Source organism: Stenella coeruleoalba (genome assembly GCF_951394435.1).
Source record: "Stenella coeruleoalba genome assembly, chromosome: 3".
NCBI classification, from domain to species: Eukaryota; Metazoa; Chordata; class Mammalia; order Artiodactyla; family Delphinidae; genus Stenella; species Stenella coeruleoalba.
This window is the reverse complement of record NC_137148.1, coordinates 1133854-1160177: the sequence shown is the minus strand read 5'-3', so window position 1 is coordinate 1160177 and position 26324 is coordinate 1133854. Positions and strand designations below refer to the sequence as shown.

Sequence of the window (26324 nt, the reverse complement as noted above, 5' to 3'; positions counted from 1 at the left end):
CGGTAGCTGAGATGAACACCTGCACACGGCTCTGTGTGGACATGGGGCCAGCGCCCGGGCAGGACTGCCGGGCCTGGGGCCGTGTTCATTTTTAAGCCGCATTTATCTTCCGAAGAGATTTCCAAACTTCTCAGACTGTCTGAACGTGAACTTTCCCTCTGGCTCCCAGTGCTCCTGTTCTGAGGATGCCCAGGTAAGTTCCAGAAGATCAGCCCTCCCCTCTGCGTCCACTGGCACCCCGGTGCCCAGGAATGCACGCTGGGTGTGAGCCCACCATGAGCCACAGGGGTCGTGGAGGGAGTGGGGGCCTGGATCCTCAGGGGGCTCCCTGGGGGGGGAGGGTGACACCAGGGTGCAGGGGAGGGGGCTTGGCCAGGCTGGGGGGACACGTGAGCCCTCGCCTTACCTCGGAGCACCTCCTGCCTGTGGGCTGGAGAGGTAGTGAGCTGTCACGGCGGATTCAGCCTAAGACTCCCACTGGGGCCCCCTGGACGCGTTCGCCCCGACCCAGCAAACGCTTCCACTAGGACAGGCCCGGGCCCTACATCCATAATCTCATGTTTCCTGGACGGCGGGCTTGCAGCCGGGCTGCCGAGGCCAAACATGGGGGTCCCGGAAACGCGGGCCCCAGGGGACACATTTTTAGACATCCCTTTTTGGGATGGGAAAAAGTGAGAAAAGGGAGAATCAGAGAAGGTGGAAAGCAGTGGGGGGAGGGGGAGGGCAGGCCCAGCCCCAAGTGACCCACGCAGGCCTTCCCCTCCACGCCTCCAGCTCCCTCTTTTCCCTGTGCCCCCACAGTGACCCGGCCGGCAGCTCCCATATCCTGAGGTCAAGGCGCACCCACCCCTGCACTCCACCGGGCACCTTGGGTAATGGGGGCTCCGTGGGCGCAGCAGAAGCGCAGTCCGGCCCCGTCCCCTCGAGGCTGGGGCTCCGCTGCTTGTGCGTCCTCTGCATTTAGACAGCATTTAGGCCAAGAGCGTGAAAGGGAGAGATTTATTCAGACAGATGCGCGATGCCCACAAAGCCCGGATTTCTAACGATTTGCGAAATGTGAAGTCTGAAGGAAGCCCTCACCAAGCCACAGAGAGACGGACGGACCAACCCGGCCAGGTCACGCCTGCGAGCGTGTCCCCCTCTGTGCCCCGGGGCGGGAGGTAGGGGCGTGTGTCCAGGGGGTCCGCAGCAGAGCTGTCCCAGAGGAGGGTCGGAGCGCTCTGGGGAGCAGGGAGGTGGGGTCCTGCGGAAGCTGGCGGGGCGTCTCCAAGTGGGAGGGACGTGGCGCCGGGACCCACTCCCACTCGGGTCTCCCATCCTGCGCCGAGAATCCTCAGAAGGTCCAGTTTAACTTAAACTTCCAGATTTTTCCATGGAAAGTGGAGGCGACCAGTTCTTGGAAACAAACACCCAAGTGCCACGTGACCTGGCCTTAGAATGGGTGTCGCATCCCGTCCCTGACTGGGAGAGAGGAGCTGACGCCAGCCTTCGCCGAGTGACGCCGGGTGGACGGTCCTCCGGGCCCTTGTGGCTCCCCTGCCGTTGCTCGGGACGCGTGCACCGTCCTCCACCTCGGTGGCCAAGGCTGAGTTAGTTACCCTGTAACTCGTCTTTTCCAGCACCTGGCTAAATGTTCATGCAGTTACCGTCCTCTCAAGAAAACACGAAGGGGGGTTTTCTGCCCCAAACTGCCCAAGCTGAGTTTTATTAACTATTCGTCTGTTCATGGCGGCCAGATGCAGTGATTAAGTGGGTCAGCCTTCACGACGCCGGAATGTGGCCGAGACTCGGGGGCTCTTCGCAGCCAGCAGGTGGGCGGGGCCCCACAGGACTCTGCCAGGTTCTCGCAAGCTCACTGGCCTCTTCTGGACAGGCCTTGAGAAGGGCGCTCCTAGCCACGAGGTAAAGGCCCCGACCTCACCGCGGGAGTCCCGAGCTTAGGCGGTGACAGCAGGGGGGTGGGGGGGCAACGAGATTATGTTCCTAGGGGCCGAGGTGAGCAGGACACGCCCAGCGGGCGCACCCCCGCTGCAGCTCTGACTCTCCCTGGGAGTGCGGGCAGGGCGGGGGGACCACCAGGCTGCTCCCGGGCCGCTGGCCTCACCTGGCAGGCATGCGTGCTGCAGGGCAACGTGCGTGTGTACACACATAGCCATAGGTGTGCATGCGTACACACACACACACACGCACGTGTGCACGGTGCACAGACGCACGCACGTGCACACGCACTCACACGTGCGAGTACATTCATGTGCCGACTCACGCATGCACCTGCTCACACGTGCGCGTACAAGCACACGTACACACGCGTGTGCACACACTCACATGTGGGTATACCCGCACCGGGAGGGTCCCTACTGTCTCCTTTTGTGCACACATGCTTACATACACTGACACACGCACACATAGCCTTGCATGTGTATATACGCTCCCCCATACACACGTACCTATGTGGGCACACGCACTGTGTACACACTTTTGTACTTGTACACTTGCAGTGTACACATACACACTCACACACGTGCACACTCACAGCATCCACGCATATGCAAACACTCCTGTGCACGTACGTGTATACACGCACACGTGCACACACTCATGTACACACGCTCCCACGCAGGCACACTCACACGATACACACACACACGCTCACACACGCACGCACGTGCAGCCCACCCTCTCCTCTGGCACCACCCCCCGTGCTGTGGGCGGGCCACTCAAGACCTCACGTCCCCGTTCACCGAGACCGTGGACTGCGCGCCAACCAGCCCCTGCTGGTCCCCTGCCCTCCGGAAGCGGTTCCTGATGAGCTTGTAGATGGCAAAGCCAGGGATGGCTAGGCAGGGCACCCCGGCCACGACGACCACCACGCCGTACACCCAGTTCGGGTACTTCACTTTCTGGGATTTGGGAAATTCCTCCTGGAGAGAGAGAGCGACCTTGGGGTGAGCAGACGAGGCAGCCGGGGCCTCCCTCGGGGCGAAATGCCCTCTCCCCCGTGTGACTCCCTCCTGGCCTCCAGGCTGAAGGGAGGGGGAGCCGGCCCCCACCCCACCCCGGAGGCCCAGGGCTCACGTAGGCCGGGTTCCAGACGCTGTACACGAGCTCCTCATTGACGCTGATCACGAGGAAGAACAGGAAGATGGTCAGCATGAGCAGGGGGCTCACCACCCTCCACGTGACCTGCCAGAAGATGCTGGGCTTGTGGCCAATCATGAACTCGATGTCCCTGTTGAACCTGGAAGCAGAGACCGAGGGGGCTGTCGCCGGTGCACACCGAGATGCCTTTCATCCCAAGACGGCGGAGGGCAGGCAGCCTCTCCACCCCCAGACAGACGGTCCCAGGCCTGCCGTGCCGCACCCTGACCCGTCACATCCTTCTGGGCAAAGAGGCGCCTCCCCGAGGAAGACCACCGCGGGCGCAGCAGAAGCCGATCTGTAGCCTCTGAGAACCCCCGCCGCCCCACCGCGCCACTGCCCAGCTGGACTGTGGACTCATGTCAGAGGTGGCCCCGGGCAGGCACTGATGCAAAGGGGGGCCGGAACTTCTGGGGACGGAGGAGGGAAGCCGTCGAAGCCTCTGCCTCAGCCTCCTTGGCATGGCAGCAGCCCTGACCTTGGGGAACCTCAGCATCTCCCCCTGTCCTGTGCCCAATGCCCTTCTGCACAGATGCGTTTGTCATCTGCAGAAATCAGAGCAAAGTGGGCAGAGCGTAAACGTGAGCCGTCCAGGGCCCGGCGAACACAGAGGATGCTGCTGGAGAAGCGCAGGCGCCCGGGCCTCGTCCCCCGTGGGGCCCAGGAGCCCCGTGACTGGACGCTTCCGCTCGGCCCGTCCTCCCCGAGGCCAGCCATACAGGGTAGCTGCCCGGGGCCAGTGTCTGGCTTCAACAGTCTTCCGACTGTTCACAGAGGGATGTGCTCTCTCAGACAGTTTCACACCTGCTGCAAGGTCAGCATCACACATGCGGTGACATCCGTACCTTTCCATCCGCACGTCCCTCCCTGACGTCTGCTGATGCTACACACAGCAGGTCTCCCAAGTGCGCCTCAGTCTCCCCACGGCGCCACCAGGCTGGTTCAAGTTGTGTTGCGAGTGAACCCCCCGCACGTGTGTCCTTACACACGCGCGTGCTCTTGGGGGTGCAGGGAAGGGGTCCCAAGGTGGCTCCCTCTATGGGTTTCCAGCAGATTATTTCTGGAGCTGTGGTGAGTCCAGCTCCTACTAAGAGCCCAGGGACCGTCTTCTGGGTCCCCACCGATCCCCGATGCCCTGAACGGCTGGCCAAGGGATGGCTGACCAGGCCACACTTGTCTGCCTTTCTCTGCCTGAGAAGCCCTCCCCAGACCCCAGGGAGCAGCCCTGGCTGTGCAGCCCTGGCTGTGCACCCCACAGGTGGGGTGCTGGGAAGCCCCTCTACCCACAGCAAGTGGCCTGCCTGTGCACCCACCCTGGCTTCTCTCACCCACCCCGAGACTGTGCTATTTCCTTCCGCTGCTGCCAGCGCTTATCCTGGGGCCTGGGAGCATCCGGAGGCTGGAGGGGGTACGGTTTGCATGCATGCGGGACCCCTCTTCTCTCCCTGTCGCCCTCCCAGGGCCAGGCCCCTGCCTACACCATGCCGGGCCGGAAGGGAGATGCAGGCTTGGTCCCGTGTCTTCGCGGGCCTGCCGCCCCTTGTCCTGCCCCGAACGCATCCCTTTGTCCCGTGATGGGAATGTCCCCTGGCCATTAGAGATGGTCCTTCGCCTTCCCTCTTACCTGTCTATGCCGTACACGTAGACGACGGAGAACATCTCGAAGAAGGCAACGGTGAGCAGGGGGATGGAGCCCGCGTACCTGTCCAGCAGGGACAGCCAGTACTGGCCGGAGTTCAGCGTGAAAACTAAGGCGAGGAGGTACGTCCCCAAGCAGATGAGGCCTGCGGGGCGCAGCAGAGCCATTGTCGCCGGGGCAGAGCGGGCCGCCGGGGACCCAGGCCCCACATCTGCACCACGGCCGAGACCCCCGGAGTCGGTCCTCCCAGCTCTGCCCGCACGGCCCCGGCCCCGGTCCAGCCTACCTGTAAGCAGCTCCTTGGGCCACTTTTTGGGGATGACGTTGAGGTCCTGCAGGGGCACCACCACACCCTCCATGTTCCCGAACATGGACGACAGGCCCAGACAGAACAGCATGACAAAGAAGAGCACGGACCAGAGCGGGGCCGCCGGCATCCTGGTGATGGCCTCGGTGAACACGATGAACGCCAGCCCGGTGCCCTCCACACCCTGCAGGGTGCGGCAGGCGCGTCACCCGGGGCCAGGCTGGCCCCGTTGTCAGACGGCCCCCGCCCGCCAAGCCAGCACCATGCGAATATGGCCGACGGGAGCCATTCTGGGAAACGACCAGATCTCGTCTTTTAGCCCTAAGCGTATTTTAAACCTGAGCTCGGAGGGACTGAGCGGGGAGCCGGCAGCCCCCACGGGACCCACGCAGGGCCGGGATCCCATCAGAAGCCGGGGCCCAAGGCAGCGTAGCGGCATTTACGCCAGGGCCCAGGACACGAGGACTCAGCTCCACGCAGAAGGGTGGGAGGCTGAGGGGCGTCGTCACCAGCGGCCTGGTGCCCACACCGCGGAGGAGCGTGTCCGGGGGTCTAAGAGCCCACACCGCGGAGGAGCGCGTCCGGGGGTCTAAGAGCCCAGACCCCGTGGAAAAGACAAAAGCACGTCTGCGCTGCCCGGGGCGTGGGGAGGGGGGCAGGAGCTCTGCTGACGGAGGACGTCCAGGGTGCGGGACTGCGTGAACTTACGGCGTAAACTTACTAAAACCCTGCAAACTGCGCTGGACACGGGAGAGCTTCCAGGTGAGAACTGACACCTCGATAAGGTTGCTTTTTAAAAAGAAAGGAAATTCAGTCTCTTGGCGGGGGAGGGGGTCACTGTGACTCCGTCCCTCTCACCCGGGGCTCCCAGGGGAGAGCCAGGCAGGGAGGACCCTCTGCTCTGTGTCCACTCCTGGCGAGATTGTGCTGTCGCCGGAGAAACCGTGCCAGGCCCCCACAATGCTCCACGTGCCCCGAGATGCCGGGCGGCTCCAAATACGAAAATTGCAAAAACAAGATCAGTAAACGCTGGCCCACGAGCATCACAGAACGAAGCGTCACTAATCTTGGAGCTGGTGTTCAAAGCATTTGTGCGTCAGGCGAGGGTTTCCCAGCACCGTGACAGCCACAGGCCGTCGAGTGATTTCAAAAGTACAGTTATGGGCTTCCCTGGTGGCGCAGTGGTTGAGAGTCCGCCTGCCGATGCAGGGGACGCGGGTTCGTGCCCCGGTCCGGGAAGATCCCACATGCCGCGGAGCAGCTGGGCCCATGAGCCATGGCCACTGAGCCTGCACGTCCGGAGCCTGTGCTCCGCAACGGGAGAGGCCACAACAGTGAGAGGCCCACGTACCACAAAAAAAAAAAAAAAAAAAAGTACAGTTATAATGACTCTGCCCTTTTTGCAGAAAAACTTAAAGTAAAAATGGACCACGGGGTGTTTCTGTGTGTTTGACCTGAGGCCATGGAGAGGTCAGGCCCATGGAGGCCCTTGGGTCCCTGCCTCTGCATCTCGGGGCCTCACACTTGGGGCTCGTGGCCCAGCAGACGCTGGTGCCCTAGACCCAGCACCCAAGGGGCAGGAGGGGCAGGATGGGCCGGCAGGTGGCAGGGGGACGGGTCTGTCAGAACTGAGCTCCCGGGGGAAGCTCGGTGTCCACCCAAGGTGCCCGCTGCCCTGCCTCGCGGCCCAAGGTGCCTACCTCTGAGAGGAAGGTGTTCATGTCGCACGTCTGGAACTTGAGCTCTGCGTAGGCCGCGGGGTTGGAGGCATTGCACCACTGCTGCATCTCAGCGAAGTTCTCCTGTGTCACGTTGCCTTCGGGCAGGTCGAACCCATTGATGAGTGTCAAGATGTTCCTGGAAAGAGAGTGAGGCTGACTCCAGCCCCGGGCGGGCTCCCTGGAGGCGGAGGCGAGGGGCGGGGACGCAGCGGCCACCCGGGCGCCAACCGGCCACTCACGCGCTGAAGCAGTCATCGAAGCGCTCGGTGGCCCGGAAGCCGATGATGGAGTAGACCACGGTGGCCGCGTACACGGACGTGAAGCCGTTGATCACAGACACGATGACCGAGTCCATCTCGCAGTTGTTGCTGCGGACGAAAGCGGCTGCGGTGACCACAGGCCCGGGGACGCCGTGTCTACCCGGCCAGCCCGCGCCGGCACGAGTGGGACGGCCAGGGCCATCGGGCCAGCCTGGGACGGAGCCGCCCCCGGGCATGGATGGGGGAGGGGGCTCTCGGACAACCCGCCCGATGCCAGGTGACGGTGCCCAAGCCCTGCTGCGACCTGGTGGCCCCTCGGTGCCCCCACAGGCCCTGGGGACCCCCAGAGCTGGAACTGGAGGTGCCTGTGTTCAAGTCTCTGCTGGGCCAGCGTCTGCTCTGGGCTCAGGAGATGACTCATCTGCCCCACGCGGGCAGGACAGCCTGGACCTTACAGCCCACCAGCCACAGAGGCTTCAAGGAGGCGGCGTGGGCCAGGTGTCCCCCACCCCCTGGCCGGGACCCCTTCCCTCCTCCCTCCCTGCCCCCCTGCCCCCTGCCCCGGCCGCAGGCCCTCACGGCTGAGGACGCCCCCCTCCACCTGGACACCCGAAGCCTCCCTCAGCTCAGCACATGACCACTGACCTCCCCCCTCCCCGCGGCTGACAACACCGTCCTTCCAGGCGCTTCCATCAGGAGCCCCAGGGAAATGCAAATCAAACCACAGTGAGACGCCACGGCACACCCACCGAGGCGGCCGGAACCAAAACATTTGGGAGTGACGGGTGGGGGTGAGGGTGTGGAGAGACCAGGGCCGCGCACACGGCCCTGGGGGGGGCTGTGAGGCGGGGGGCCGCGGTGGAGAACAGCTCCCCAGATGCTTAGACCTCAAGCCGCCCTGCAGCCCGCCAGCCCTGCCCCTTGGGGTACACCTGTGGGGAGCCAGAACAGGCGCACACGGAGCTTGGACGCAAACATTCACAGCAGCCGGAAAGTGGACACAACCAGATGCCAGCGGCCGAGGGACGATACACGGAGCCCAGCGTGGCCCGTCCACAGGCCTCAGGGCGACTCAGCCACGAAAGGAAGGAGCGTGACACACGAACCCCGAGGGCCTCAAGTTCAGTGGGAGGAGCCAGACACAGAGGGCGGAGCCTGGAGGGGGCCGCATCTGTGAGATGTCAGGAGGGGCTGACCCCCGGGGAGAAAGCGGCTGAGTGTTCCGGGGGGCCGGGGAGAGCGCGGGCTTTCTCTCGGGGGTTGGAAATATTCTGGGATTAGTGGCAATCGTTGCATGACTCTGTGAACACACGAAAAGCCACGGGACTGTGCGCTTTAAAGGAGGCGGCTGTGTGCGGCTAGAAGCAGCTGAATCTTCACCCTCAACTACCCCCACCCCCCGCCGCCAATCCGCTGGGCCTCACGGCGCCCTCGGCCTGGGCGACCACACTCGGCACCCCCGGCCTGGGCGACCTCACTCGGCACCCACCCGCCGTCGGAGTCTTTGTTCACGTGTTCTGAAGCCCCAGCCCGCTCTGACGCCAAGCCGGCCCAGCCCCCGGCTCCAGACCCCTCGCCCCGCTCGGTTCTTCCTTTTCTCCGAGTCTCTCATTGCCTGCGACCTGACAGAAGCTCACCGTGCTGGTGCGCCTCTGCCGGACGCATGGACGCGGGACCCAGGAGCATGGGTCCTGGCGCGTGGCAGGCGGGGGCGGCACTCCGTAAGTGCTTATGAGTTGAGCGGACACTGCTGCGCTCCCCTGGAGGCCCTGGGGGTTCTGGTACTTTCTGTGTGGGTGTCGGTCTGGGGTGGACGGTGCGGGATGCCGAGGGGTGGGGGACGGAGGGGGTAGCAGCAGCGCTCGCTGCCGCAAGGGCCAAGGCACAAAGGGGAGGCGAAAGGGTAAGCAGGTCCCGCCCGCCTGCTCACAGCCCAGCCGACCGCAATCCAAGAGGCTCGGACCGGCGCCTCTGGAGAGCGCACGCCCCTTCCCTTCACGCTCACGGCAGATCCGATGTGGAGACCGAGGCTCTGAGCACCGGAACACCTGGTGGAGTGACAACCCTGCCACCCATGGACCCTCTGTCCCTCGTACTCACTGGACAGAGTTGTAGCTGGAGAAGGAGATGAGGCCCCCAAAGGCCAGCGAGAAGGAGTAGAAGACCTGGGCCCCCGCGTCGAGCCAGGTGACTGGGTTGGCCAACTCCGTGACCTGCGGCCAAACAGACACCTTCGGCTGTGCGCCGCTGATGCGGGGACGTGGGAGACACAGGAGGGGCGCCCGGGGGGACAGGAGCCTGGAGGCGAGGTGACGGCCGAGGCCACCGGTCGGCGGTCAGAGGGAAAACGGCCCCGAGGAGACAGCTGATGACCCTCCACCCAGAGCCGCGGCTAAGCCGGCCCATGACCCGCACAGGCCCGGCCCACATGCAGGGACCCTGGGACCAGGCAGGCGCTGCAGTGCCCAGGCCAGCGGGTGGCCGGCGGGGACTCACGTTGGGCGTGAAGAGGAAGATAATGCCACTGGAAGCTCCCTTCAGCGTCAGGCCCCGGATCAGGAAGATGGTCAGGACGACGTAGGGCAGCGTGGACGTGACGTACACGGCCTGGGGAGGTGGCAGGTGTGGGACGAAGGAGGCCGGAGCGGGAGTGGGGGCCCCGGCCTCAAAGAGGCGGGCTGGCCACGTGGGACCTGCGCTGCTCTCCTCCGTGCGCCCCGGGCCCCCGCCTCCCTCTCTGGTTTCTATGTTCTGTTGTGAACATGGTTACTGTTTAGCTCTGCCCATCAGACGGACGTCACTGTCACTCCCACACTCGGCTTCTTAAACATGTGCTTGAGAGCCACCTGGTCCAGCACCGAGTCTGCGGCGCGGGCCTGGGCGACCGGCACAGCCCTCCCGGACAGAGGGCACGCGGGGGCTGGGCCCCGGAGCGGGCTGAAGGGGCGGCAGCTTGGGCGTGGCCCCCCCGACGCCCCCAGGGGTGCCCGCAGCTTGGGCGTGGCCCCCCCGACGCCCCCAGGGGCGCCCGCAGCTTGGGCGTGCCCCCCCCCCCGCCGTCCCCGCACCTTCCCGGTGGTCTCGATGCCGCGGATGGTGCACACGTAGAGCACGCTCCAGGCGCACGTCAGGCACAGCAGGATCCACCACTGCACGGAGCCCGAGTCGTCGATGGAGGTGGACACGTTGAGGGTCTCCCGGTACCAGTAGTAATCCACGGAGGAGCTGCGGGCGCACTCCTCCACGTAGCCTGGCACGGGCACCCGCGTCAGTGTGGGTCACAGAGCGCACGGACCCCCAGGAAGGAAACTCGGGCCCAGGTCCCAGGGCACTGATGCCAGGGGTGCAGTGCGCCTGTGCCCAGGCATACACGTGTGTGCACACCCACACAGACACACGCAACAGACAATATGCACGCGACGTACTAGCAGGTGTGTGCGCACGCGGGCACGCTTGCATGCGATCGTGTGCACGTGCGCTACTTGTGTACATGGTTAGCATATGCACACGCCAAACGGACTTGTATGCAAACTCACATGCAAACCCAGGTACAGGCACACACGTGCACACACTCTTGCACACGTGTGGCGTGCACACAGGGCCTCGACGGCCTGCCTTCTCCCCCCACCCCCACCCCGCGGCACTCAGCCATTCGGGGGTCACCAGTCTTTGGGGGTCCCAGGCCGGAGCCCACACCGGGCAGCTCTGTTCAACCTCACACACTCTCGCCACTCTGAGCCCCAGGGTCCCAGGGTCCTGATTGCCCCCAGGCTCACGGAACCACAGAGAGACCCTGCCAAGGGGGGCGTGGTCTAATCCTGGCAGACCTCCCCTCACCCTCACCCCGCCCCCATCCCCAGAGACGGGAAGTTGCCCTGAACGGTCCCAGTGCGGCCAGGGAGCCCACGGGGGCAGGGCCCGCCCCTCTCTGTGCTCTGGTTTTTGCCAAACTTGGGCTACAACCACGCGAACTTCGGAGAATCAGAGGACGGCTGCTCGCGGGCCGGCGCCCCTCCCCCCCCGCCAGGGCTCACCTGTCTGGTTGGCGTTGAGCGGGCACTGGCTCCACGGCAGGGGGTCCTGGAAGGAGTTGAAGAAGTACCACATGACCCAGGCGATGATGGTGTTGTAGTAGAGACCCACCATGAAGGACACGAACATGGATGCGATGCCTGGGGGGGGTGGGGAGGTCACCTCTGGGGGGAGCCTCCTGGCCCACTGCGTGTGAGTGGACGGAGGCCCCAGACAGCAGGGGGCAGCCCCCGGCGGTCAGCATCCCTCCAGGTCCCTGCTCTGGGCAGGCCGTGGGGCGCTCCGCTCTCCCCACATGTCTGCCCCTCCCAGGTCCTGCACGCCTGGGGACTCGGGACGTCCTCTGCTGCCCGGTTAGCCCCTGGTGGCCTGGACCCTGCAGCCACACCCCAGGAGATTCTAAGGAAGGGTTTGCAAAGGCCTCAGGGTGGGGCCCGTGGAGCCCCGGGACCTTCCTCTCCCTGAAACGTGAAGGGAAGGAAGGAGGACGGGGTGGGGCTGGCTGCCAACACGGGACCCCAGGCAGGCGCCCAAGTCTGAGTGCAGACACGTACCTACGCCCTTGAGGGCCGGGTGAATGGAGCTCCAGACGCCCACGCTCCCCTTCCGCAGCCGCTGCCCGATGGCGAACTCCAGGTGCAGCAGGGGGATCCCCTCCAGGACCAGCAGAATGAGGAAAGGGATCATAAACGCCCCTGGAGAGGGAGGGGCGGCGTGCAGTCAGGGGGCGGCTCGCTGGACCGCACAGGCCACCTTCACAGGCGTTTGTCACAAACACAAAGGATATCGCCGTCGACAGTGCCCGTGGTGACGGCCAGCGGTGTTGCTGTGGGCGGGGCTCACGCCACCTCCTAACGGGGGCCGGCTCACCCTTGTCTGCCATCCCTGCAGGACGCTGTCTGCGCCCCCAGAGGACGAGGGATGGTGTCCACGTGTAGCTGGAGCCCGGGGAGGGGCACGTGCCAGGGTGAGCCCCTCAGCGGGTGTGGACACACGTGGCACCCTCACGCAAAGGTAGGGAAGGGCAGAGGGGAGAGGCCAGGGGTTCAGAGGCTGACCCGGACATCGGGCAGGAGGGCATCTGAATCAGGCTCAGGGACCCTGCCATGGGGACGTGCGGGAGCAGACGCAGCACCTGCCGGCCCTGCTCCCTGACGGGCACCGGGGTCCAGCCTGGCACCGACCAGGAGCCCCGTGAACATCCGCCGAGCGTAAATGAAGGACAGGGACGTGGTGACACCTGCTTTCACGGTGCGTGTGCGCCCACTGGGCTCTGCTACCCGGCCCACAGCGACGCCCCTGCCCACTGCTCCGTCCTCAGCACCACCACCCCCAGCCCCCAAGCCATGGTTGTACCAGCCGTCCTGGCCTGATCCAGGTCGGGCCCCCCAGCCGCTCCCAACACCCTGAACCGGGCTCTGGGGAAAACGGGGGGAATTCTAGGTGCACACGGCCTGGCACTGCGGCGAGCGCACGCAGCCGAGATTAGCCAATCGTGGTTACCGAAGGCCGTTACCATTCATCGGGACGAAGCTCAAAGCCGAAACTGGGCGATAAGAATTGGAAACACACGACTGCTTCAGGACTTACGAGCGGATCCAGGTCCAGCCCGATGGGGTCGCGCGGTTGGGTTCCCAGGACACCGGGGCTGCCAGCACTGCCCTGGGATGCTCGCTCTGTGGCACTACCTCTCCGCCCCAAGTGGCCGGTGTCCAGCTGTGAACCTACCAAGTGAGGGGGTGCCCCGCATCTGCCCCTCACCCTGGGTGTGACACCCCATCTGGAGTGTCTGTGCAGCCCCCGTCTCCCTGCCTTCCCTGCGCCCACCTCTCCCCCTAGTCCTCCCCGGCCCCGCCTCCTTTCTCCGGCACGCTCATTCTCTGTTCTCCCCCAGATATCTCCAACTCTTCACTTCTGCCCCGTTGTCTCCCAGACCCCAGCCAGGCCACCACCTCCCCACACTGGCCTCCCGGTCAGCGTGCGTGTCACACCCTGAGCTAGAGGTCCTCACTGGCCTGGCGCTGTGTGTGCCAGTGAGTGCACGCACGTGTGCATTCACACGTGTGTGTGTGTGTGCGCCCACGGGCATGTGAATGAGTGTGTATGCGTGAGCATGTGGGCCTGTCCGTATGTGTGTGGACACTCGGTGTGAGCGTGCACAGGGATGTGTGTCCTTGTGCACGGCAGTGTGTCCTTGTGCAGGTGTGTTTGAGAGTGTGTGTCTGTGTGCACATGCATGCTGAGCACGCATGTGTGCGTGTGTGTGTCGAGAGGGACTTGGAGGGGCGGGGGGCCCACAGCCTCTGCCAGCCCAGCTTTCCCTTTAGCTCCTGGGTTAGTCCCTCGGTCTTTTCTCTTTTCCCCTCCTCCGTCTGCCTCCACAGAGCCCTCACGTTGGGCGGACAGGCCCCAGAGCCCAGTGGCACCTCCTCCCTCCCCGTGGCCCTTCCTCAGTCTCCACGCCAGGATGCTGAGGGGCCATGGGCCGCAAGACTCTCTCCCAACCTGGGGCTGCAGGGACAGGCTTCTTCCGGTTCCAGGGCTGCCAGGGGGCTGAGGGCCAGGAAGCAAGGGGTGTGGGCTGTGACCACGAGGAAAGACCCCAGGAAAAGAAGGCCCAGCAGACGGATCCCCTGAGGGAGGGGAGGGGAGGGGAGCTGCCCTGGGTCTGGGGACACGGCCGAAGACGTAGGCTCAGGGCAGGGACTCCTGCGATCCCTCTGTCAGTGAAGGTAAAGTTGAAATAAGATTTGTCTATCTGACGTTTTCTTGGGAGCTTGATTTGAAAATCTTTTGGGCAGAACTACCAAGAAGAAAACAACCCCATGATTCCAAATCCCGTCCCCTCCCCTCATGAGGCCACTTTTACTCACCCCCCACCCCCAGTCTCCCTGCCCCTTCACCTCCATCAGGAAACTCCTAATCATCCTTGAAAACCTCGCTTGGATACACTTCTTCCAGGAAGCCCCCCCTGCTGCCTGTGGTCCTGGCACCTCTCCCTCCCACAGGTTCCTCGGGGACCAGAGCTTCAAGAGGATGGGAGGGTGGGACCAGCACATGTCCACTGCACCCCCAGAGGAGGGCTGGGCCAGGGAGCCCTCCTGTGTGCCCATGCTGTGCAGCCCGCCTGCCCGGTTCCCCAGCCCTGGCAGCACCAGCAGGAGGCAGGCACTCTGCTCCTTGTTCTTTCCAGGGATGTGTGGTTCTTGGCTTCTTTTCTCTCAAGAAACTCAGGCTCCAGGGAATATGCATCTTCCCTTTTTAAACGGGCTTCCCTTCTGTGGGGGCAGGTGTGGAGGAGGCGGAGGGATAGAGGAAGGAGGGCTGTGGGTCTCAGTGAGGGTGGAAAGCCACGTAAGTGCCTGGTGCCCGGCATGGTTCCAAAGGTCCCCAGAGACGGAGACGGCCCCCACGGAGGGACACACATGCAGAGAGAGACGCGGGGGCAGGAGACGTAAACACCACCCCACCCCACCCCCGCTCCGGGAAAGCGACATGGAGTTTCTCTCCGAAAATCAGGAAGCCAGACGCCAGACGAGGGAGGAGGGAGCTGCCGGAAGAGGGAGGAGGGAGCTGCCGGACGAGGGAGGAGGGAGCTGCCGGCAGGGGGCCTGGCAGTGGCCCACGTGGCGCAGGTTCGGGTGCGGGGTACCTCTCAGCTTTGGAGTCTCCCAGGGGCGCCTCACTTTTGTTTAATCATGAAGGATAATCGCAGACCCTCAGTCGGCTTCCAGGAGGAAAGCGAAGTGGAAACTGAGGCTGCTGCCCTTCCCGTGTCGAGGATTTGCCCGGGGACTTGGGGTGGTCCCGTGCCTGGGCTTGTGTTGGGGGTGGGCAGCAGGTGCCTCAGCTGAGGGCCAGCCTCCCCCGGGCACTGTCCGCTTCCCCAGACACCCATGGAGGGGCCGTGGGTCCCCCCACCATTTCCCCAAATGACACCACCGCCCGCCCTCACCCAGGGCCTGCCCTGCGTCCCTGCCAGTCCCGTGATCTGGACTTAGTGCCCGGGAGACACTGCTCGGCTGCCGCGGAGCCGGCCTGCGGGAGTGGCCCAAGCCACACGGGCGGGTCCTGCCCTCCCCGGGCCTGGTCCACCCTGCTGGTCTGTGCGGTCCCAGTCAGCATCTGGCCGAGCGGACCCCTGAAAGGCGTCCAGGTCCCCCAGGCCAGGGGACGCCAGAGCCCCGAGGCACCGCCCTGCGGGCACAGCAGCTGCCCTGAGGGCCTGGGGGCGGAGAGGAGGCCTGGGTTTGTCCAGGGCCTAGAGGTCACAACCCCAGAAGTGGGACCACCCGGGACCCCGCACTCCCGCGGGCCCTGCTCTGCCCTCCTCGCCCGGGCCCTGTCCCTTGCGGGAGCACCCAGCCCATGTGTGCCCCGGGTCTGCTGGACGGGCAGAGGTGGCCTTCGCAGAGGGAGTGGACAGAGCCGGGGTGGGGAGACTGGCGATCCAGTCTCCCCACTGGGCCTCCCCGGGGGGGCCCACCTCCTGGAAACCCAGATGGCGCAGGGGAGGGCGGGGTGTGGCGTGGGGACCAGGGAGCTGAATGCAAGCATGGCGCCCGATGCCGGACTCCTGGTCAGAGCAGAAGACAGGCAGCAGGTGCACTGCCCGCTTGCCGGCTGGACATATAACCATGCGTGCGGAGCCCACGGAACACTCACCAGGGACTTGGGAAGGAGGGGCACAAAGGACGAAGGAGGAGATTCCTGAAGTGAGGCCACCCTGAGGCGTCGAGGGAGGAGCGGTGCGGACGGGTGGGGGAGGGGGGTGGGGAGAGATGCCAGCTTCCCGCACCCCGCAAGCCCAGAAAAGCAGTAGGTTCCTCCCAAGCCCCAGGGAGCTGAAACAGCCGGGGCTCCCACACCCGCCCGCCCAGGGGGCTGCTCTGGGCCAACTAGCTCCTCCTCTGTGGCTGGAGCCACGAGCCTGCCTGCAGGGGGACAGCTCCTTCAGCGCCACAGACCCCTGCTCTCTGCTAACAGCAAACACTCACCCCAGAGCAGAGGCGAGCGGAGGCCAGGCCAGCCCGCGGGAGGGTGGAGGCGAGGGCTGCACACCCGCAGCCCCTGCTAGCAGAGATGCTGGGACCCACGGGAGACCCAGAACCAGAGGCCCGTGACTGCAGGGTCCCCCAGGGTCGTGCAGCAGCCGCTCGGCGCCCACGTGGCCACACACGCAGCAAACAGCGGGAAAGCATTGCCGATGCTCAGCCTGGGTCGGGGGCCGGGGGGTCTTTACTGTGGCTTTTGGGGGCCTGGGGTCTTTACTGTGGCTTCCGGGGGCCTGGGGTCTTTACTGTGGCTTCCGGGGGCCTGGGGGTCTTTACTGTGGCTTCCGGGGGCCTGGGGGTCTTTACTGTGGCTTCCTCTACTTTTCTGTATTTACTTTTTTTCATAATATAAAGTTTAAAGTAAAGTAAAAGATCGTCTGCTTCTTGAATGACCCAAAACTCCTGGAAATAACTGGAGACGAAGTAAGTTTTCACCAAGCCAGAACGGACGGTCAGTGTGGGAGGAGGTCAAGAACCTTCAAAGGCGGCATTTTCTCCGCAAGCTGGACAACCACCCCCCTCCCTCCTAGCTGGCTCTGCGGGGGCTGAACGTCACCCTGATGGGTCCCCGGCCACCTGCTGCCTTGTCCTCAGGGATCGTCTCCCGGGTGTGGAGGACAGGACGCCCAGCTCCTGACCTGTGAGCTGGCCCAGAGGACTGTGGTCAGGCCCTCCGGGGACGGGGGGGCGGGTGGACCAGAGTCCCGACCTGTCCGGGGCAGGGCGGGCGGCAGCCTCGCCCAGGGTGCCAGGGGCTGGACCTCCGCCCTCGCCCAAGCTGAGGAGGGGCGGGGCCGCCTGAGGGAGCCCAGCTGCCTCGGCCAGCGGGGTCTGCAGGCCGCTCTCGCGCTGCCCCTCGGGCTCCTGGCCAGCGTGCAGCTGCTCCCACGGGGAGCTGTTCCTAGTCAAGGGCCTAGGCTCCCTGGGAGTCTGAGGTCTCGGTTTCTGCTCTGTCACTCTCACTGAAGACCTCGCAGCTGCTGCCCGCGTGGTCCTCCCGGGCGTCCCTGCCCGGCTCTGGGGTCCCAGCCCCCTCTTCTCAGGGACAAACCCCTGGCCTCCACCCACAAAGTGGGTCCATCCCGGGCCCCCCGGGGGCCCACCTGCAGAGGGAGCGTTCAGCCCTTCCTCCCTGCCCACCTCCTGTCCCTGGGCTGGACTCGAGGCTGGGACTCTCCGCCAGGACAGCCCTTCAGGGGCCGTGACCAGCAACTTCCAGAGGGGGGCACCAGCCTCACTGAAGCCGCTGAGAGCCCGGCAAGAACAGGCCGGACTCAGGCTGGGGGTCCTGACCTCGCAGGCTCCCTGGGGCCCGAGGCACAGAGGGAAGCGCAGCCTGGACCAGAGGCTCAGAGGACACACCCTCGCAGACACTCGGGAGCTCGAGCCCTTGGGGGCGGCACTGCGGGGACCCCGGGAGGCCACCTCCACGTCTGCTCTTCTGGGGGACACTCTTGTCACAAAGCCTGGGAGAGCCCGCAGCTTCCTCAGAGTTAGAACTGACTCAGGCCACTGGAGGGCGCTCAAGAGCCCACAGAAGCAGGAGCATCCCCAGAGCATCCGACCCGCCAGCTCTCGGCCGTCCCGTGAGCGCTGCACCTGCCCCAGACCTCCTCCCCGGTCCCGTTCCCCTACCCCAGGCCGGCATGGAAGGTGACACACGGGGCGGGCTCAGCCCGGGGCGGGCTCAGCCCGGTGCCTACATGGTGGACTCACCAAGGGCCGGCGTCACTGCCCGTCGGGCCAGCACCTTCCACGCTCAGAGGAGGGGGCTCCCTCTGAGGAGCGGCCGGCTCCTCCCTGACCCCCACCCCGGAACGGGGCAGGGCTCCAGGGTGCTGGAGCATGGGGCCCCCACCTGACGCGCAGGCCCTGGATGCGCCGGCCCGGCGCGCCCGGAGCCGAGGGGCTTGCCGGCCCCCAGGCCGCAGTGGGGCCTGGGGCGGAGGCGTGTGCGTCGCCCGCCCCGCCGCCTACCTCCGCCGTGGCTCTGGCACAGGTAGGGGAAGCGCCACACGTTGCCCAGGCCCACGCAGAAGCCCACGCAGGTGAGCATGTACTGAGCCTTGTTGTCCCACTTGGGCCGGGAGCTGCTCTCCTGCTTCTCCAGGCTCTCCAGCTCGGCCAGCGTGGGGATCCGGGCCTCCAGGCCGGGGTTGGGCAGCAGCAGCCTGACCATGGCGGGCGCAGGTGGGTCCCTCAGGCGCGGCCGGAGCAGAGGGTAAGTGGCCACGGGCCGGAGCCCCAGCACTTTATAGGGAACCTTTGGCACCTCACCCCGAGCACCTGGGCCGAAAGGAAGCGTCAGCAGATCTGGAGGGCGAGTCCACCAGACTGTTAATGCCTTATCTGCAGAGGCGCCGTGGACCCTCCGGGCTGCTCCCTGGCGCTGCCGGCCCCTCCCCCTGTGCAAACGCCAAGGCAGCGGCTCAGGTGAGCCTCGCCCACCCCCACCCCCACCGCGCACACCGGACTCTCCGGGAAGAGGGACCCGATGGTAGGACAGCCGCCTGGCTCTGCAGGACTCGGGCTCTCCGCACCCTCGGAGCCCCGCTCACCGGCCACAGCCCCCCCTGCGGAGGACGGGAGGGGCCCCCTTTCCCCAGCTCTCGCTGCCAGCGGGGGGACGCGGGGCATCCTGACCGCCTTCCAGCTGGAGCCCTGGGCCCTGGCAGCAGCCCGCAGCCCTGTCCACACTGAGCTCAGTGCCGCCTGGCCCCTCCGGCCCGAGCTCTGGGCTCTAAATAGGTCCTCAGAGAGCGGGGCCATGGCGCCCGGTGCCCAGAGCTGCTTCAGGTGGGGCCTCCAGGCTGGGTCCTCCTCCCCATGGGCTCTCCTGGGGGCTCAGAGCCATTGCCCTGCCGCCCCCGCCCCTCCCCCGCCCCTCCCCCGCCCCCCAGCTGGAACCCTCCACCAGCTGCTATGTCTCTACGGGCAAAGGCCTCCGGAGCCTGCAGGTCCTGCCTGCCCTGCCGTGAGCTCTCACCTCGCCCCCCACGCCGGCCGAGGCCCCTACTGCTCCTCTGGCCCTGCCGCCCTCCGGGTGTCCAAGGGGCCATCCTCCCGCTTCGAGCGGGACACAGACTGCGGGTGGCCCTGCTCTCCATCCACAGGAGCATCCTCTCCTGTGACGGACGTGCGGCTTACTTAGCTCTCTGGCTGATTGCCTGGTCCCCCGTTCCCGGCTGCACTCTCCTCTCCCTGTCTCTTCACTCACATTTGCCCTAGCAACTTTTTATTACAAAACAATACATGCTTAGAGTAAGGAAAATTGGAGAGTTTACACCAGGGATTTTCTCACTGTTCTATACAGTTTCATGAATGTGTATGACACCCACTCACCCACTACTTGACATGTCAGTGTCTGTGCATGATTTTCTTTTTTTTTTGCGGTACGCGGGCCTCTCACTGCTGTGGCCTCTCCCGTTGCGGAGCACAGGCTCCGGACGCGCAGGCTCAGCGGCCATGGCTCACGGGCCCAGCCGCTCCGCGGTATGTGGGATCTTCCCGGACCGGGGCACGAACCCGCGTCCGCTGCATCGGCAGGCGGATTCTCAACCACTGCGCCACCAGGGAAGCCCCTGTGCGTGATTTTTACTTAACATCATATCTTGAGAATGTTCCGTTCGTTAAATTAAAACTTTTAAACTAAATTTAGATTCTTCTTTATTTTATTTTATTAGCTCTGTGTTAAATTTTTCTTTCAAACATCATTTTTGATGCGGAACGTCAAGCGTGCTCCGGGTGTCGGGCCTGCTGTCATTTACTACAGAAACTTTCCCTGACGTGGCGCACCTCTGCTGCTTCCGACTTCTCCGTTATAAATATCGCTGTGATAACTGTATGTGAACACATGTCTTTTTGTTACTGGTTGACAGGTTGGTGAATTTTCGTAAAGTGGGCACATCCCTGTAACAATCACGCGGATCAAGAGACAGAGCATCCCAGAACCCAGAGGCGCTGCCCAGCCCCGCCCCCGGGCGCCGTCTGTCCGTCCACCTGCAGCTCTGAAAGCACAGCTGGCTTTGCTGCTCCGGAGGGCACCTCCCGCTCCCGGCTTCCCGGGCCAAGCGAGGTCCCTGGCTTCTTCGTGCCTCCGCCCCGCTGTCTTCTCGCGGGAAGTGCCCGGTCCGTCAATCTGTCCTCAACCTGCGGGACAGCATCTGGTTTGTGCCGTTTCCACGAGTGCCGCTCTGAAGCCCGTCCTCGCCTCCCGGTGCACTCGGGACGGTACCGGGGCGGATGACGCCCCCGGGGCGTGCACTTGGCCCAGCCTGAGAAGACGCTGCAAAGCCGCTTCCGAGAGGACTGAGCCAGCTACCCGCAGGCCGGCCCCCGGGGATGGTCCACACTGTCACCAGTCACCGGCCTCTGGACCTTGTGGCCACAGTGACCCCGCTAAAGGCAGTGCACGGTGGCCTTAACCGGCGTTCCCCCCAGGCCTGTGACACCGCTGTCCTCCCGTGAAACCCATTCAATTGTCCTTTGCTGGTGGGATGCTGGCCCCGTCCCGCTAACCTCGAGGACCTGGTCATGCGCTCTGGGACCCAGAGCTTCCCAAGCGTCTTCCCGCTTAGCCTCTGGCCTCCTGTCCTCTCAGGGTGCCTCTGATGAGAAGAAGCTCCCATTACAATGTTGTCGGATCAGCTCACCTTTAAAAGACCTTGCCCACCTCAAGGTCATGAAGACGCCGTCTCACATTTAATCCAGAAGCTTTAAAGTTTTCCTGTGTGTTTAAGTCAATGATCCTCTTGTCACGTGCTGTGTGCGGGCAGCTGTTGGCCAAGAGTCCTTCTTGGGGGTGGGGGGGCGGGGGGACACGTCCAAACAACCTGTGGCACCTTTTACCCAGACTGTCACCCTTTCTCACTTCCTGCAGAGCTGCCCTTGCCATAGATGTTCGTACCTGTGGTCTGTTTCTTCACTTTCCACCGTGTTCCTTTGGTCTTTCTGTCCACTCTCTTCTCCAGGGCACACAGCCTTCATTCCTGAAGATGTATTCCTGAAGGTCTTACGTCTTCCAACTGTGTTCTTCAAGGATGCATACTTTGTGGGATAAGCTTGCCAATTTCCACAGAAAACCTGCTGGGATTTTGATTCAAGCGCATTCAGTCTATAGATCAGTTTAAACGGGACCTTAACAATATTGAGTTTTTCAAACCGTAAGGGTAGTACACCCCTCCATTAATGTAGGTCTTCTTTTTCTCAGTAATGTTTTCCAGTTTTTGTGGTTTTGGCCACTCCACATTGCTTGTGGGATCTTGTAGTTCCCTGAAGCGGGCTTGACCCTGCACCCTCAGCAGTGAAAATGCAGAGTCCTAACCACTGCACCACCAGGGAATTCATTTTATAGTTTTTTTCGTGTGGCGGTCTTGGAGATCTTCCATCACATTTATTCTTGCATTTGGCATTTTTGAACACTCTTGTGAATGGTATTTGTTCTTAATGTTTATCTTTTCATTGTGTATCGCTGGTACACATAACAACACAATTTTCATATCAAACTCTTTCTCTGACATTTTTTTTAATGTGCTGTTGGATTCTGTTTGCTAGTATTTTTTTCACACACACTGTATTTTATGTTTACAAGAGATAAATCAACTGTCACCAAGCATTGTAAATGGGTGACCACAACTAAAGCAACAATGATTGCAATTACCAAACACGAAACACACTCACACTATGTTTCTCTGACATGTTTAACCATTGCTTTTAAAAGACATTCTTGGGCTTCCCTGGTGGCGCAGTGGTTGAGGGTCCGCCTGCCGATGCAGGGGACGCGGGTTCGTGCCCCAGTCCGGGAAGATCCCACGTGCCACGGAGCGGCTGGGCCCGTGAGCCATGGCCGCTGAGCCTGCGCGTCCGGAGCCTGTGCTCCGCAATGGGAGAGGCCACAACAGTGAGAGGCCCGCGTACCGCAAAAAAAAAAAAAAAAAAAAAAAAAAAGATATTCTCAATAAAAAAAAATATTTTTTAAAATTTATTTATTTGGCTGTGTCAGGTCTTAGTTGCAACACGCGGACTCTCAGTTGCGGCGTGTGGGATCTAGTTCCCTGACCAGGGATGGAACCCAGGCCCCCTGCATTGGGAGCGCAGAATCGCAGCCGCAGAACCACCAGGGAAGGCCCATCAATACAAAGTTACGCCAACTGAGAACGACAGTTTTAATTCATCTTTTCCCATCCTTTTACCTTTTCCTCTTCTACTTTTCTCACCTCAGTACGTCGTGTCCAGCACTGCACGCAGCTGGTAACAGGAGCAGCCGGCTTCGTTTCCCATCTTGGGAGAAGTTTTCAGCATTTCGCCGCTCGGACCATTGAGTGCGGCGGAGGTTTTTGTAGAGACTCTTGTCCGGTTAAGGCCGCTGCCTTCTGCTCCGCGCGCGCTCAGAGGCCGCTGCCTTCTGCTCCGCGCGCGCTCAGAGGCCCTTGCATTTTGCCGTGACAGCTTTGCTGAGGCGGGATTCTCACAAATGACAATCCACTCCCTTTAGTGTATTCACAGCGCTGTGCACCCGTCACAACAGCAGAGGTCAGAGCGTTCCGTCACTCCCAGAAGAAACCCGGCCTTCAGCCGCTCCCCTGGTCACCCTGGAGGGGCCCTTTTTCTTTTAACGGTCGACTATAAACTCCTTTTCCTTTGTTCTCTTAAGGTGGTAAACATACAGCTTGATTTTTAACTTTGAAACAACCTCGCATTCCTGGGATGACCCCAGGTTTCCCAGGAATTATTTGTACCCCTGGCTGCAGTTTGCCGCAGGTTAGCCCAGAGGTTTCACAGCTACGTTCCTTTCCAGAGGAGTCAGTCCAGAATCCCAGTTGCTCACAGGCTCTGGTTCCTCCACCCCCAGAGCAGACGCGGGTCACAAACCACCCCTTCCTCCTGCCAAGACGAAGACGGGCAGCCTACTCTCCGCACTTTCACCAACCGTGGGGATTCGTGTCCTTAATCTCTGCCAATTTCATAAGCTTTTTAAAATGTGCTTGAAACGGACCAGATGGTTTGTTGACGCCTTTATAAAGTGGGTCCCACCCTGATCAATTTCGCATCTTTTCTATCAGGTTCTATCTCAATGGGGCTGGAGGCCAGCTTCCTATTTCTCTTCCAGTTGTGTTAAGAGGACGCCCACCCTTCAAATCCTCGGGAAAAGGAGCCGAGCTGTGCCGTCTCCCTGGGCCGGGCAGGACGGCGCCCGTAAGTCCCGGACAGCAGGGCCTCGGACAGAATTGACTATGCTTGAGTCCTGCCCTCGCGGGCTTCGGGCGACAGGCGGGGGGCCGTGTGGTCCCCTGATCCCCGCAGCAGTCACCTTTGCCTCTCGGGCGCTGTGTCCTCACGGAGGAGCTGATTACAAGGCCCCAGTTACTGAGTCGAGGCCCCGGGACTCTCGGGACCTTGGCTGCTTCTCCGTCCCGTCCCCGCCTGCCCCCCACCCCCGGGCTGGATTCACTGCCTTTGGGGCCCAGAGTTGAGCCCACAGCTTGGCGCCAGCCACCCGCGGGACAGCCTCCTGGTCTTTATCTGTGTTTGCTCTGTGTTTGTCTTCTTAAGGGGAAGAGGGAGCAGAGCACTGTCTCTGCAGGAGAGAGACAGAGACAGAGACAGAGAGAGGGAGCTGGTGCGGGCTGTCCAGCCCCTGCACCTGCCGCACTCGCCCATCGCTTTCCGGAAGGGCCGCTCCACGGCCCGCTCTCCAGCAGCAGGACTCCCCAGGGCGCCTGCCTGAGTGCAGCTGGTACCCAGGGATGCTGGCTTTGGACCCTTGCTCACCATGGCCGGCAGAGGCCAGAGTCCCCTGGAGTCCCATTCCCACCTGTTTGTTTACTGCTGGGTTATCTAGAGAACTGATCTGTTAGCAACTGGATCTCTGAGGAAATAACCCCAGATAAGCAGGGATGAGATGCAGTGTGGTTCTGCCTTTCTTATGATAACAGCTGCCCTCAGAGCTCAGCGGAGAGAAGTGGGAGGGGCAGGGAGGGTGCCGAGGCTGTCCAGGAGGCCTGGGGAGGGGGTGGTCCGCCTGGGAGCCCCGGGTCCACTGCACAGAGCCCTCCGACTTGTTTTGTGTGGTTGGAAAAAGCAGACAAGCGTTAGCTACAGGGTCTAAAGTTTTGTCAGGTCAGTAGTAATATGTCCACGTTTATATTTTTATAACCTGTGATTATAAAAGTAATACATTTTTGTAATGGAAATGTGCAACGTAATTTGGAAAATGCAGGACAAATACAAGACATGGGTAAAAAGCATTCATGATTTCACCATCCGCAGACGGTTGTAAGAAGCTGATTTCGCATTTTTCTTCTGATACGTATGTATGTACGTGTAGATATGTGCATACACACATATGACACGTATATCCTAATATATATTCACAATCGGTATCATTTTGCATTTTCCAGTTAACATATTGTGTTTTCCCACACTATAAAACACACTGCCCACTAGCCCCCGTGTAGGGACATACTAGAATTTTTATGACCCATCTTTACCAGTAAAACAGGTTTACTCAGGAGCAGCAAAGAATTGCAGTCCTGGCACGCAAGCACGGGGAGCCGGGCCAGCCCGGAGGACGCAGGGGAGGCACGCAAGCACGGGGAGCCGGGCCAGCCCGGAGGACACGGGGAGGACCTTCTTTCACAGGAAGCAGGGGAGTTGGGAGGGGCTTCTACACCCAGAGAGCCCATCGGGGGAAACGGGCTGTTCATTGGCTGAGCCGTTGCCGGGCGGGGTGAGGATCTTTCCTCCTCCTGCTGGTGACCGTGAAGGGGCACCATTTCCTGCGGGAATGCAAGGCGGTGGCGTCCTGCTGGCCTCTGTACCCACCGGCTTCCCTCCTCCCTGCTGGCTCAGGCTCCCTCTGCCGGCTCCCCACCTGCTTGTCCCCCCACCTGGGACAAGGACTTCCCCGGCCTCTCTTAGGGGCTGCGTCACCTTCCACCTGCAGCTGAAGACGTCCGAGCCCTACCCTCTGCAGCCCAGAGAAATGGACAGACGGTGGGCACAGGGGTGCCGGGGTCCCTTGTGAGAATGTGTATGGGGGTCCTCACGTCCATCCACTTGACCTCCGGGCTTTGGGAGCAGAGGGGTGGCCCGGCCTGCCCTCCCCAGCGAGGCATGAGCTCCCACAGTCACTGCCCCTCCCCCGCTACCGCTAGCTGCCCAGGTCAAGTTGTTTTTATGCCTGGGCTCGAGATTAACCATCAACCTGAGGCAATGACTTCTCAGCGGCCTCCCAGGCCAGTACTTTTCCAAGAGGCCCTGCACCCCCCAGCGCCCCGCTGCACCCAGTGTCCCTGGGGAAAAACCCTGGAGGGTGGGGCAGTCCAGGAACCCCGCCTCTGCACCTGTGGTCCCTGTGGGGGTTCCCACAGGACCCCCACAAGGCACCCCAACTCCCCCAGTTGAGGTCCCTTCTCCCCAAACCCTCTGGCCCCTCAGCTCCCTGCCAGCACCCTCCCCAGCTCCCCTCAGACCAGTCCAGAGCCTTCACGCCCCTGCATCTGCCCCTCCCCGCAAAAGTCAGCCCCCGCGTCCTGCATCCCAGCTCCCGGGACACTCAGAACCCTTCCTCAGGCCCCACGGGATGAGCTCAGCAGACCCAGCCCTGGGGCTGCCCACGCCACTCTCCCCTCCTTACAGGGGCCCTGAGTCCCCTGGGAGTGGGGGGCAGGGCTCCTCCCTTAGCACCTGGGGAGACCTGAGGTGCACAGAGGTCACCCAGAGCAGGGGGCGTCTGCTGTGGAGGGGCGCCCAGGGCCTCCGCCGCGGCCACCGCAGCGCCCTCTGGGCCAGAGCGTGGGTGCTGGCGGCCTGGGCAGTCGCGCGGGAGCGAGAGCCGTGGTTCAGGGGACGTGTGGTTTGAGGAGCGTTGCTGAGCCTCGACAGGCAGGTGAGGCCCTGGTGCCGCTGCACCTCCAAACAGAGGTGCTCAGGAGGGAATGTCGTTTACAGGGAGCATTTTTATCATGAGAGCAAAGTTCGAGGTTCACCCAAAAGAACAATTTTGGAACCATTTCCATGTGATCCACAGCTCCCTGGGTGCCAGGGCCCGAGAGAGTCTTCACTGGAAGCCGTGTTGACCTTGGGCCAGAGTGGCCGGTTCGCGGGCTCTCCCAGTGGGTGTGGACTCTGCCGGGGTTCCCGTGGCCTCTGTAACAGACGGGCGCAGCCGAA

General features: G+C 62.8%; 1 protein-coding gene across 1 annotated transcript; it reads right to left on the bottom strand.

The window, feature by feature from the left end:
• Positions 1 to 2717: 2717 nt before the first annotated feature.
• Positions 2718 to 18330, bottom strand: SLC6A19 (solute carrier family 6 member 19; the record flags this gene model as incomplete). The annotated part of the gene is made up of 12 exons (XM_079916295.1): positions 2718 to 2921; positions 3076 to 3238; positions 4763 to 4922; positions 5064 to 5268; positions 6785 to 6941; positions 7045 to 7173; positions 9166 to 9278; positions 9562 to 9672; positions 10134 to 10315; positions 11100 to 11237; positions 11652 to 11792; positions 18129 to 18330. 12 exons carry the CDS (start codon positions 18328 to 18330, stop codon positions 2718 to 2720), a joined length of 1905 nt encoding a protein of 634 aa, XP_079772421.1.
• Between the last annotated feature and the right edge of the window lie 7994 nt (positions 18331 to 26324).